Below are 11,039 nucleotides of genomic sequence, written 5' to 3'. Positions count from 1 at the left end.
GGAGTTGGTAGAAGATATGGTACTGGGGAAAACGTTATAAGGTCCAGTGTTAAACACTTCCTGGATTATGTACTTTTATTGGAACATTGATTTCTCATCAAACAGTTCAGAAAACAGTTTCAACAAAACAAAAATATCTTCCCCCATCTGAGTTCTATAGGCAGATTTACAGAGGGGGTTATTCTGAATATTTACAGAGGGGGTTATTCTGAATATTAGCAGGTGGTCATAATAATGTGACTCAACCGTGTATAATCTTAGCGTGTAAGTCCCACCCATACCTTTCTGAAATCACAAATTTCCTAGCATTGTGTGTTAAAGAAATTACAGTGGTGCCTCGCACAGCGAACGCCTCGCACAGCGAACGCTGCGCACAACGAACTTTATGTCTTGATTCGTACAACGGACTTCGTTTCACACAACGAAGTCCGGGGTTCCTGCGGGGTTGGATCGCAGCGGGGTTGGTCGAGCCGCGAGGGTAGTCTCCTTCTCCTTACCTGCCCTGTCGCAGCACACAGCCGAACGGAAATCTTCCCGATGTCAGCGCTGACGTCGGAGGGAGGGCTTAAGCAAAGCCCTCCCTTCCTCCGACGTCAGCGCTGACATCAGGAAGACTTCCGTTCGGCTGTGTGCGGCTGCGGCAGGGCAGGTAGGAAGAAGGCAATGGCGAACGAAAGAGGGGGGAGGGGGCGGTCCGCCCCGAAGAATGTGCACAGCTGGTCAGGTCCCCCGATCGACCGACAACAGGCCCGGCCGACAAACCTCCCTGCCCTGTAGCCGCGAATCTAAATTACCTCTTACAGCAGCTTCAATAATCCAGCTGCTGTAAGAAGGTAATTTAGATTCGCGGCTACAGGACAGGGAGATTTGTCCGACCGGGCCTGTTCTGTTGTCGGTCGGGTGCAAAAGCGCCACAAAGGTGGAGGCAGGGAGGGAGGAAAGGTGGAGTGGAGAAGAAAAGACGCTTAAGGGGGGAGAAGGCCGCTGAAAAGCACATGTTGGAGCAGGGGATGAGAGGGAGGGAGAGAAGGGGAAATATTGGACAAGGGCAGAAGGGATGCTAAATCATAGGGTGACAGGCAGAGAGAACAACAGGAAAAAGAGTGGAAGCAATCTTGAACCCTGAGGGTGAGGGCAGAGAGAGGTGGTGAGATGATTGATCATGGGGAGAGGGACAAAAGGGAATAGAGATGGGATAGGAAGATAGTGGAAGTAAAAGGACAGGGAGATGTATGTTTTTAGATGTATCTAAATAAAAATAATAACAAAAAATTTATCTTTTTTATGTCATCTTAGCATATTTTATGCTGCAGAACGAATTATTTTTTTTTACATGTATTCCTATGGGAAAACGCGTTTCACATAACGAACGTTTCACATAACAAACTTGCTCCTGGAACCAATTAAGTTCGTTGTGTGAGGCACCACTGTACATACTAAGTAAAACCCATCTATAAACTACAGAATATTTCGATAGAATATAATTTGTGTGTTAATCAGACTTGCATTTGGATCTGTGAGATTTTTTTTCTGTCAGTTTTTGATGATGATATGAGTGTGACTAGCACAGGTTCTCATAAAATGAATCATTTTCACTTCTCCATGACAACCAATGCTATGGAGAAGGGGAAGAGCTTTCTGCGGAGGGAAAATATCAGTGCGGAATCTGTGGAAACTGTCAGTGAGGAAAGAACACAGATGAGAGAGATCTTAAGAGAATTGAACTCACAGGTTTTGTGCAGTGGCATAGCTAGGGCTGTACCATTCACTATCTTTAATCTGAGGTATTAGATATCTGCTTGCTGAGTTACATTTCTTAATCTGTGATTTACTTATACAGAAACCAGCGTGCAGAGTCCTATAAGGCAAGTACATCAGTGAGATGTTACAGGCACTAGTGTTTCCAGGACTAGAAGCAGGCATGACAGCCAAGGCAGGAAACAGCAGGAAAAGTTAATCAGGGCCCTGGCAAACATAAATGTTAATGCAGCCCTAGAGAGGAACCTGTAGCTAAACAGCCTACACACTTGGCAAGCAGAGAGTCTGGAGGGGTCCCTGAAGCAGAGTTCTGGGAAATAGGTGGGCCAGAATTCCATATCACCTGCACATAGGTGGTTCAAACAATTAAAGAACATAAAAATCAGTTAAACCAAAGCACGTTTGGTTAGAAAAAGTAGGAAAGCTGGTGAAAGTGAAGGCTGCTGGAAACTACAATTTAATGCCACAGAAAACCTAAAGAAAGACTAGCACCAACCTAAGTTAAAATGTTTTTGAAAGAATTAAACATGAAGCCAGAATGTTGCAGCACAAATTTTAAAGTGATATAAGGGGCAGAAAGGCATAGATACGAGTACTGTTTCTCTGACTCCTTCCTGTCTTTTTTTATCTCTGAAATACTTGCCGTATCTCTGAAATACTTCAAGACTTACCTAACTACTCTCGGCTAACTAATGTAATTGAAAGTATTTTCTTTTTTTTTTTGTAACATCACTGTCTGTATACAGTCTCTTCTTCTGTAAACCACTCTGAACTGATTGTGGTATTGCGGCATAGAAAAATAAAGTTATTATTATTACTTACCGTAGCAGGTGTTATCCGGGAACAGCAGGCAGATATTCTTACATGTGGGTGATGTCATCCACGGAGCCTGGTACAGAGACAGTGCTAAAAGTGTGCTGTCACTTTAAACTTCTTAAGAAGCTTTGAGACTGTCCACATTGTGCACACGTGGGTGCCTTCCCGCCCGACGTCAGCTTGTGGTTTCTCAGTTTCATAACCAAGCTAAGAAGCCAACCAGTGGAGGTGGGAGGAATGTGAGAATATCTACTGTCCCTGGATAACACTTGTTATGGTAAGTAAACTGTGCTTTATCCTTGGACAAGCAAGCTTCCTAGCTTACTGAATGGGATAGTGGGAGAGTTGGCCATTAGGAAGAAAATAGGTTCTGTAAAACTGCTTGGCCGAAATGACCATCTCATCTGGAATAGGATTCTAGACAGTAGTGAGATGTAAATGTAAAAGTAGCTGTTTTGCAAATATCTTCAATGGGAGTGGAATGCTAAAAAACCTGAAGTCATTATGCCATTGTATAGATCCACGATACACGACCTACTCCTATTGGAGCACTGGTCTAGGACCTGGCAACTGAGTTTCAATGCCAAAAAATGCAAAGTCATGCACCTTGGCAGCCAAAATCCATGCAAGACTTACACCCTTAATGGCGAGATCCTAGCAAGGACTGTAGCAGAACGGGACTTAGGGGTAATCATCAGTGAAGACATGAAGACTGGCAATCAAGTGCAGAAGGCTTCATCTAAGGCTAGACAGATCATAGGAGTTTCTTCAGCCGTAAGCCTGAAGTCATTATGCCATTATATAGATCCATGGCGAGACCCCACCTGGAATACTGTGTGCAATTCTGGAGGCCGCATTACCGTAAGGATGTGCTGAGACTGGAGTCGGTCCAGAGAATGGCCACCCAGATGGTCTCGAGACTCAAGGATCTCCCGTATGAGGAACGGCTGGATAAGTTGCAGCTGTACTCACTCAAGGAACGCAGAGAGAGGGGTGACATGATCGAGACATTCAAGTATCTCACGGGCCGCATCGAGGTGGAAGAAGATATCTTCTTTTTCAAGGGTCCCGCGGCAACAAGAGGGCATCCGTGGAAAATCAGGGGCAGGAAACTGCACGGGGATACCAGGAAATTCTTTTTCACTGAAAGGGTGGTTGATCGCTGGAATAGTCTTCCACTTCAGATTATTGAGGCCAGCAGCGTGCCTGATTTTAAGGCCAAATGGGATAGACACGTGGGATCTATTCACAGAGAAAGGTAGGGGAGGGTCATTGGGGTGGGCAGACTAGATGGGCCGTGGCCCTTATCTGCCGTCTATTTCTATGTTTCTATGTAACCTCCTTATGCTGTCAGAAACTGCACTGACTGACAATAGAAGGACGAGTGCTCTTCAAATTGGCTGCCTCTTCTATAAAGCACTACACAACTTACTGCCCAATTACCTTACTAATCAATTCATCTTCGCTGAGCCACAACGACCTACTCATCAATGTTCATTTTTGCCTTCCCCTCAGTCAAAGGATGCACTCAAAAAAGATTCATCAACAGACTCCTATCTTACCAAGCTGCCTCCAGAGACACAGAATTGAACCAACTGGTCAAAGCATCAACCACGCACTTCAGAAAGCTCCTAAAAACACACATATTCTCCAAATTCTGCAGCCCCACTTAAAGAGACTTTAAAGATGCTACCTACTGACTGTAGCCCTACTCTACCTCCTCCCCCATTCAGTTGTTAACCTATGCATCTCCGTAGGCATGAAACAGATGCCTTAAATGTACGTCTGTAAAATGCTGGTCTATATTTAAGGCATCTTTAAAAAAAATAGAGACAATTCTCTAAAGGACGATGATGCATGATTTACATGCGATCAACAGCCGCTTCTTAGGCAGCCACCGAGATCGGTGTCCTTTAAAGAATCAGGCTCTAAGTGTATAGTCCTTGATGGAGACTGCCCCAACTTTGTTGGCTGGGCTGAGAACGTTTTAGTGGTCCCTCGTGATTCAAAATCTATTTTTATTAAGTATTTCTTCCAAACTATTTGCACAGATCATGCAGAAAACACTCATGCCAACTGCTGCAATACAAAACTCCACTTCTTTCCTGATACCAAGATTTTCCTATGTATCCTTGAATTCAAAAATTCATGAAACATACACATAGACCAGCAGAAATGTTGTTTATACACGACACATTCAAAGTAGAGGTCTGCACGGGAACGGAGATCGCAGGAATCCCGCAGGTCCCACGGGAATCCCCACTAATCCACGGGACTCCCAAGGGACCCCATCTAGCCCACGGAACTCCCACGGAGACCCCCCTCTAGCCAACGGGACTCCCATGGGGATGGGTGGAAGCAGGGTTCGTCCAGATAATATAATGGACACGTCAGCCTTAGTAAAAGAGGGGGTTTATAAGTTAATTACCTGAACAGAAAACAAAAAAAGGGTTCCACCAAAGAGATTCCACAAGGAAAACAGCAGCGCAAACACAAAAGAAACTGTGGAATTGATGATCCTGTCAGAAGTAATTGCTGCTTTTTATGGGGACGGGCGGGGATGGAGGGGATGGAGAGGATCCTGGTGGGGACGGGTGGGGACGGAGAGGATCCTGGTGGGGATGGGTGGGATGGGTAGGATTTCTGTCCCCGCGCAACTCTCTAATTCAAAGTCCTCAATGAGCTCAAGTAAATATCTTCTTTAAGTAATTCCTGCACTGGTCTGATAAGAGATAAAAACCTCCTCCTCCTTACCTCCTCCTTTGTTTTTTTCGATAGCACCCGTAACCAGTCTCCGATCATACTAAGAACTGCAGCAAAGTAGGCAAGCCCCACCAAGATCCAGAACCATACCACAGGCTTATAAAAATCCAGGTACGGAATATCAGATCCCCCTGTGGAAATTAAACGAAAGCCAGCATTTTAAATGAATGCAATCCAGATATATTAGTACAAAATGATCCATATCGAGAAATATTAAAATATAAAAAGAGAATTCAGAGATACTATAGAGGCACCTGGAATGATTGCTGGAATTATGCACTGAAGAAAATAAAATAAGAACATGGGAATCAGCAAAACAACAAACTTGCCCCCATCCTCAGTCCCCCCCTTCCTCCCCACCCTCCATTTAGGAAGTATTTTTAATATTTGATAAAATATTGCTTTTATTTACCTATTTTAATTGTTTTCTACAATCTTTTTATATTGTACACCGTTTAGACACTTGTTTTGATAGACGGTAATATCAAAAATAAAGAAACTTGAAACTTGATTATACCACACTTTCTTTGTTTAAACTCAAAATATGATATGGTTTGAAAGAAATGAATTACAAATCGTATAGGTGTAAAACATATAAAACAAGTCATAACTGTAAATCAATAAAATGGTTTATTTGTAAATAACTAGCTGGAGAGGTCACATCAGCCATTTTGAAGTAGCTGCTGCTAGGGGCAGGAGCAAGTGAGTCTCGCTCCTGCCCCCATCAACCCTGCTGGACAACCAATTAAAGGAGGAATGCCCAGGGGGTGGGAAGGCTATCAAGTTAATGGGATTGTGAGGAAGATCTAGGAGGTATGGGGGATTTGGTAATGTCACAGGTTGTAAGGAGAATGCCTTAAAGGAGAGGGCCTGCTTTGGAGGGGGAGGGATAGAGGGGGGGAAAAAACATTTTTTTAAACGTTATGCTGGTCCCAGCCAATTTTAAGCCAGGGATCGCAAAATTTTTTTATGTAGGTCCTAACTGAATATATCAGTCGAGACCCGCATAAGCTCCAGTGGCCAGGGCAGTTTAAATTAGTCCTGAATATTCTGTGCTGGGGTCTCTACAAGGCTCAGAACTGAATATCTGGGCTAATTTAGCTGGTCACAGTAAGCATTTAAAAAAAAAAAAAAAACGTTGATCAAAGCTGGCTGAATATTTACCCAGCTATCTTTGTAAAACCTGGAGGAAAAATGTAAGACCCCACATATTGAGGCTGTGTATTCTTTCTGAGAGGTTGCTGAATCAAGCGTAGCACAGTGTGTGCAGGAAGGGAGCCCAGGGGGCTTAGAAGGAGAGCAAGGTGTTGCCTCTCTTTAAGACTGGCTAGGTCCTCATCATAAGAGCAGCTGCCCTAGGGCAGTTTGGTCTAACCAAAGAAGGAAATCTACAGACGTACAGGCCTAAGGGAGGGTGTTCATTTAGACCAGAAATGGTGCATCCCTAGAAACATAGAAATAGACGGCAGATAAGGGCCACAGCCCATCTAGTCTGCCCACCCTAATGACCCTCCCCTACTTAACTCTGTGAAGAGATCCCACGTGACGATCCCATTTCTTCTTAAAATCAGGCATGCTGCTTGCCTCGATCACCTGAAGTGGAAGATTATTCCAGCGATCAACCTCTCTTTCGGTGAAAAAGTATTTTCTGGTGTCACCGTGCAATTTCCCGCCCCTGATTTTCCATGGATGTCCTCTTGTTGTCGTTGGACCTTTGAGAAGGAAGATATCTTTTACCTTGATACGGCCCGTGAGATATTTGAACGTCTCGATCATGTCTCCCCTCTCTCTGTGTTCCTCGAGCGAGTATAGCCGCAATTTATCCAGCCGTTCCTCGTACGGGAGATCCTTGAGTCCCGAGACCATCTGGGTGGCCATTCGCTGGACTGACTCAAGTCTCAGCACATCCTTGCGGTAATGAGGCCTCCAGAATTGTACACAGTATTCCAGATGGGGTCTCACCATGGATCTATATAATGGCATAATGACTTCAGGCTTACGGCTGAAGAAACTCCTATGATCTGTCTAGCCTTAGATGAAGCCTTCTGCACTTGATTGCCAGTCTTCATGTCTTCACTGATGATTACCCCTAAGTCCCGTTCTGCTACAGTCCTTGCTAGGATCTCACCATTAAGGGTGTAAGTCTTGCATGGATTTTGGCTGCCAAGGTGCATGACTTTGCATTTTTTGGCATTGAAACTCAGTTGCCAGGTCCTAGACCAGTGCTCCAATAGGAGTAGGTCGTGTATCATATTGTCCGTCGTGCTCTTGCCTACTATATTACATAGTTTGGCGTCATCGGCGAATAACGTTATTTTACCTCGAAGCCCCTCAGCCAAGTCCCTTATAAAGATGTTAAAAAGGATCGGGCCCAAGACCGAGCCGTGCAGCACTCCACTGATCACCTCCGTCGTTTCGGAGGGGGTGCCGTTCACCACCACCCTCTGAAGCCTACCTCCAAGCCAGTCTCCAACCCATTTTGTCAATGTGTCACCTAATCCTATAGAACTCATTTTGCTCAACAACCTGCGGTGTGGTACACTATCGAATGCTTTGCTGAAGTCCAAGTATACCAGGGGTGTCCAATGTCGGTCCTCGAGGGCCGCAGTCCAGTATGATTTTCAGGATTTCCCCAATGAATATACATGAGGTCTATTTGCATGCACTGCTTTCATTGTATGCTAATAGATTTCATGCATATTCATTGGGGAAATCCTGAAAACCCGACTGGATTGCGGCCCTCGAGGACCGACATTGGACACCCCTGAAGTATACGATGTCCATGGACTCTCCAACATCGAGCTTCCCCACCACCCAGTCAAAGAATCTGATCAGGTTGAATTGGCAGGATCTCCCCTTGGTAAATCCATGTTGATGGGGATCCCGTAGATTCTCCTTGTCCAGGATCATGTCCAATTGGCGTTTAATTAGAGTTTCCATTAGTTTGCTCACTATTGATGTGAGGCTCAGTGGTCTGTAGTTCGCAGCCTCCATCCTGCAACCTTTTTTGTGGAGTGGAATGACGTTAGCCATTTTCCAGTCCAACGGGACTCTACCTGTACTAAGGGAGAGATTGAAGAGCGCGGATAGTGGTTCCGCCAGGATGTCCCTTAACTCCCTGAGCACCCTGGGGTGTAGGTTGTCTGGCCCCATTGCTTTGTTAACCTTGATGTTAGACAGTTCACAGTAGACACTGCTTGCCGTAAACGTGAAATTACTAAACGGGTCTACTGATCCATCTAGTAATTTCACGTTTACGGCAAGCAGTGTCTACTGTGAACTGTCTAACCTCAAGGTTAACAAAGCAATGGGGCCAGACAACCTACATCCCAGGGTGCTCAGGGAGTTAAGGGACGTCCTGGCGGAACCACTGGTGGAAAGTGTGAGCCCACCAAAACCTACCGAAAGTCCACTGTACTGCCATATAGGTGACACCTGTAGGCATAAGGGCTATTATAGTAGGTACCTGGCACCCTTAATGTAATGTTCACAGCGTTGTACCCTAGAGTGTCCTACAGCTCTGCTGGCATGTCTGTGTGGCCAGTCCATTAAAAATGTTGGCCCCTGCTATATGCAAATGGATTTTTTGAATTTTTGTAATTTGGATTTTTTTTTCCAATAATGGCAAAAAAAAAAAAAAAAAAATTAGACACCTATCTGGACAAAACATCTAGCGAGGTCATTTTCGGAAAAATAAGATAGACATCTAGCTGGGCCATTCTCGAAAATAAAGATAGACATCTTTCTCAAAACGTCCAAAGTCAGACTTAGACGTCCTATCAAAAATGCCCATCCACATCAAATAAATGTGAAATGGTAAACACTAAGATAGAAGAGAGAACAAACAGAGGCTGGCCAATTAGTGCAAATAATTGGCTTTTTAACAAGCAATTGGTGCTAGTTAAAATTAGTTATAGGTTACATGCCTACATTTTAGGCATGAGTTAAAAGGAGTAATAAATTACTTTGATAAGCTCAAAATTTCTCAGTGGGAGCATACAATAACTCAAATATTACAAAAAATGCTCAACACTGCAATCATAGCAGAGTAGTCATCCAAGACCTCAGAGGTAACTTTTTGCACATGAGCCAAAGAATACTGATGGCTCATCTTTATCAGTCTTCTACTAATAGTTTAAATTATATCATTCACTTATCTTTTAGGATTTTTCAATTACAGGCTGTCCCTGAGTTACAGATGCCCAATTTAAGTATGACTCATACTTAAGAATGCGGTTGCGGCTTCATTTGATTTCACTGAGTAGTATTTCTAGTGGCATAGACTCCTGCACTTCTCCTGTAGTAGATTCAGGAACGATGCATGACCGCATTAAGAACAGTGTGTGGCTGTGCATGCTGTACATTAGAGGGAACACTGGTAGGGACAGTTTGCCCTTTTGTCAGCTGGGAGCAGAAGTAAGCAGCAAGAATCTTAAAATGTACAAGTTCTGAGTTACATACAAATCCAACTTAAGAACAGCTTTAAAAACGTAACACGTTCTTAACCCGGGGACTGCCTGTATTCAAAACACCAAAGCAAGCCAGGACCATTGGCCAACACAGACCTTGTTTCACATTAGCTGTTTCAAAGGTTGGTCCTTTTATATGTATCCAGGTCGACACCATGCCTTGCTTTGGTGTTGTGAATAACTGAAAAGTCCTAAAAGATAAGTGAATGATATACTTTAAACTATTGAGTATAATAATAGTACGAGACTGATGAAGATAAGAGGTGAGCCATCAGTATTCTTTGGCTTATGTGGAAAAAGTCACCTCTAAGATCTCGGATGACTATTCTGCTGTGATTTAATTATTGAAGTGTTGAGCGTTTTTTGTAATATTTGAGTTAAAAAAGGGGGCATGGAAATAGGCGGGTCCTGGGTGGCTCATAGGTATATCAGGGGCATTACTTTGCATTACACGTGTAATTATAGAATAAGGGCACCCATGCCTAAATTTAGGCCCAAGCATTTGCACCACATTTTCCTTGGTGCAAATGGCCACACCTAAATTTGCCCCCTCTTTTACTAAGCTGCGCTAGCGTTTTTAGCATGCGCAAACCCCCACACTATGCAGGGAAACTAACGCCAGCTCAATGCTGGCATTAGCGTCTAGCACGCGCGGCAATTCTGCGCACGCTAAAACTGCTATCGCAGCTTAGTAAAAGGAGCCCTTAGTTTCAGTTCTTGGGGTAAATCTTATTCTATAAACTGCACCTAACTTTAAGTGTGGCTTATAGAATAGCACTTTTTTCGGCACCATTTTTTTGGATGCCATACATAGAATTTAGCTCATAATGCTATGTAAACATTAGCATTTATATTATAGAAGAGTCCTCTAACTACCTTGACCATACACTCTGGCAACTTTCACAGCATCCCAATTTGATTTAAATGTACTGCTATTAGTTTCATGGAGTATCCCCTACTCTTGGTACTATTTGAATGAGTAAACAATAATTTCATTCTTTACTCACTCCACTAAACCCACAATTTTATAGAGCTATGTCAAATCTCCTCTCACTCATCCCTTTACAAGCAGAAGAGTCCTAATCTGTGGCTTTTCTATGTCCTCCACATCCTGGTTACACTCAGCTGACTCACACTTCATTCATCCCCATGATCCTGGGATCCCTTACATGGCCTCTATCAGCCAAAGCAGAGAAATGATCTTTCCTGCTTGGCAAGAAGAAGGATTTTATA

General features: G+C 43.8%; 1 protein-coding gene across 6 annotated transcripts in view; it reads right to left on the bottom strand.

Annotated features, from left to right (window-relative positions):
- KCNK2 (potassium two pore domain channel subfamily K member 2) overlaps positions 1-11,039 on the bottom strand; it is a 149,757-nt gene that overhangs the window by 2,292 nt on the left and 136,426 nt on the right. For all 6 annotated transcript variants that reach the window (XM_033935610.1, XM_033935613.1, XM_033935611.1 and 3 more), the window contains one exon: positions 5,329-5,468. In XM_033935610.1, the coding sequence (XP_033791501.1) occupies positions 5,329-5,468 (140 nt within the window). The remainder of the gene's footprint in view (positions 1-5,328; positions 5,469-11,039) is intronic.

This window comes from Geotrypetes seraphini, chromosome 3, assembly GCF_902459505.1.
Source record: "Geotrypetes seraphini chromosome 3, aGeoSer1.1, whole genome shotgun sequence".
NCBI lineage: Eukaryota > Metazoa > Chordata > Amphibia > Gymnophiona > Dermophiidae > Geotrypetes > Geotrypetes seraphini.
The sequence above is the reverse complement of the archived record's forward strand: the minus strand, read 5'-3'. Positions and strand labels throughout refer to the sequence as shown.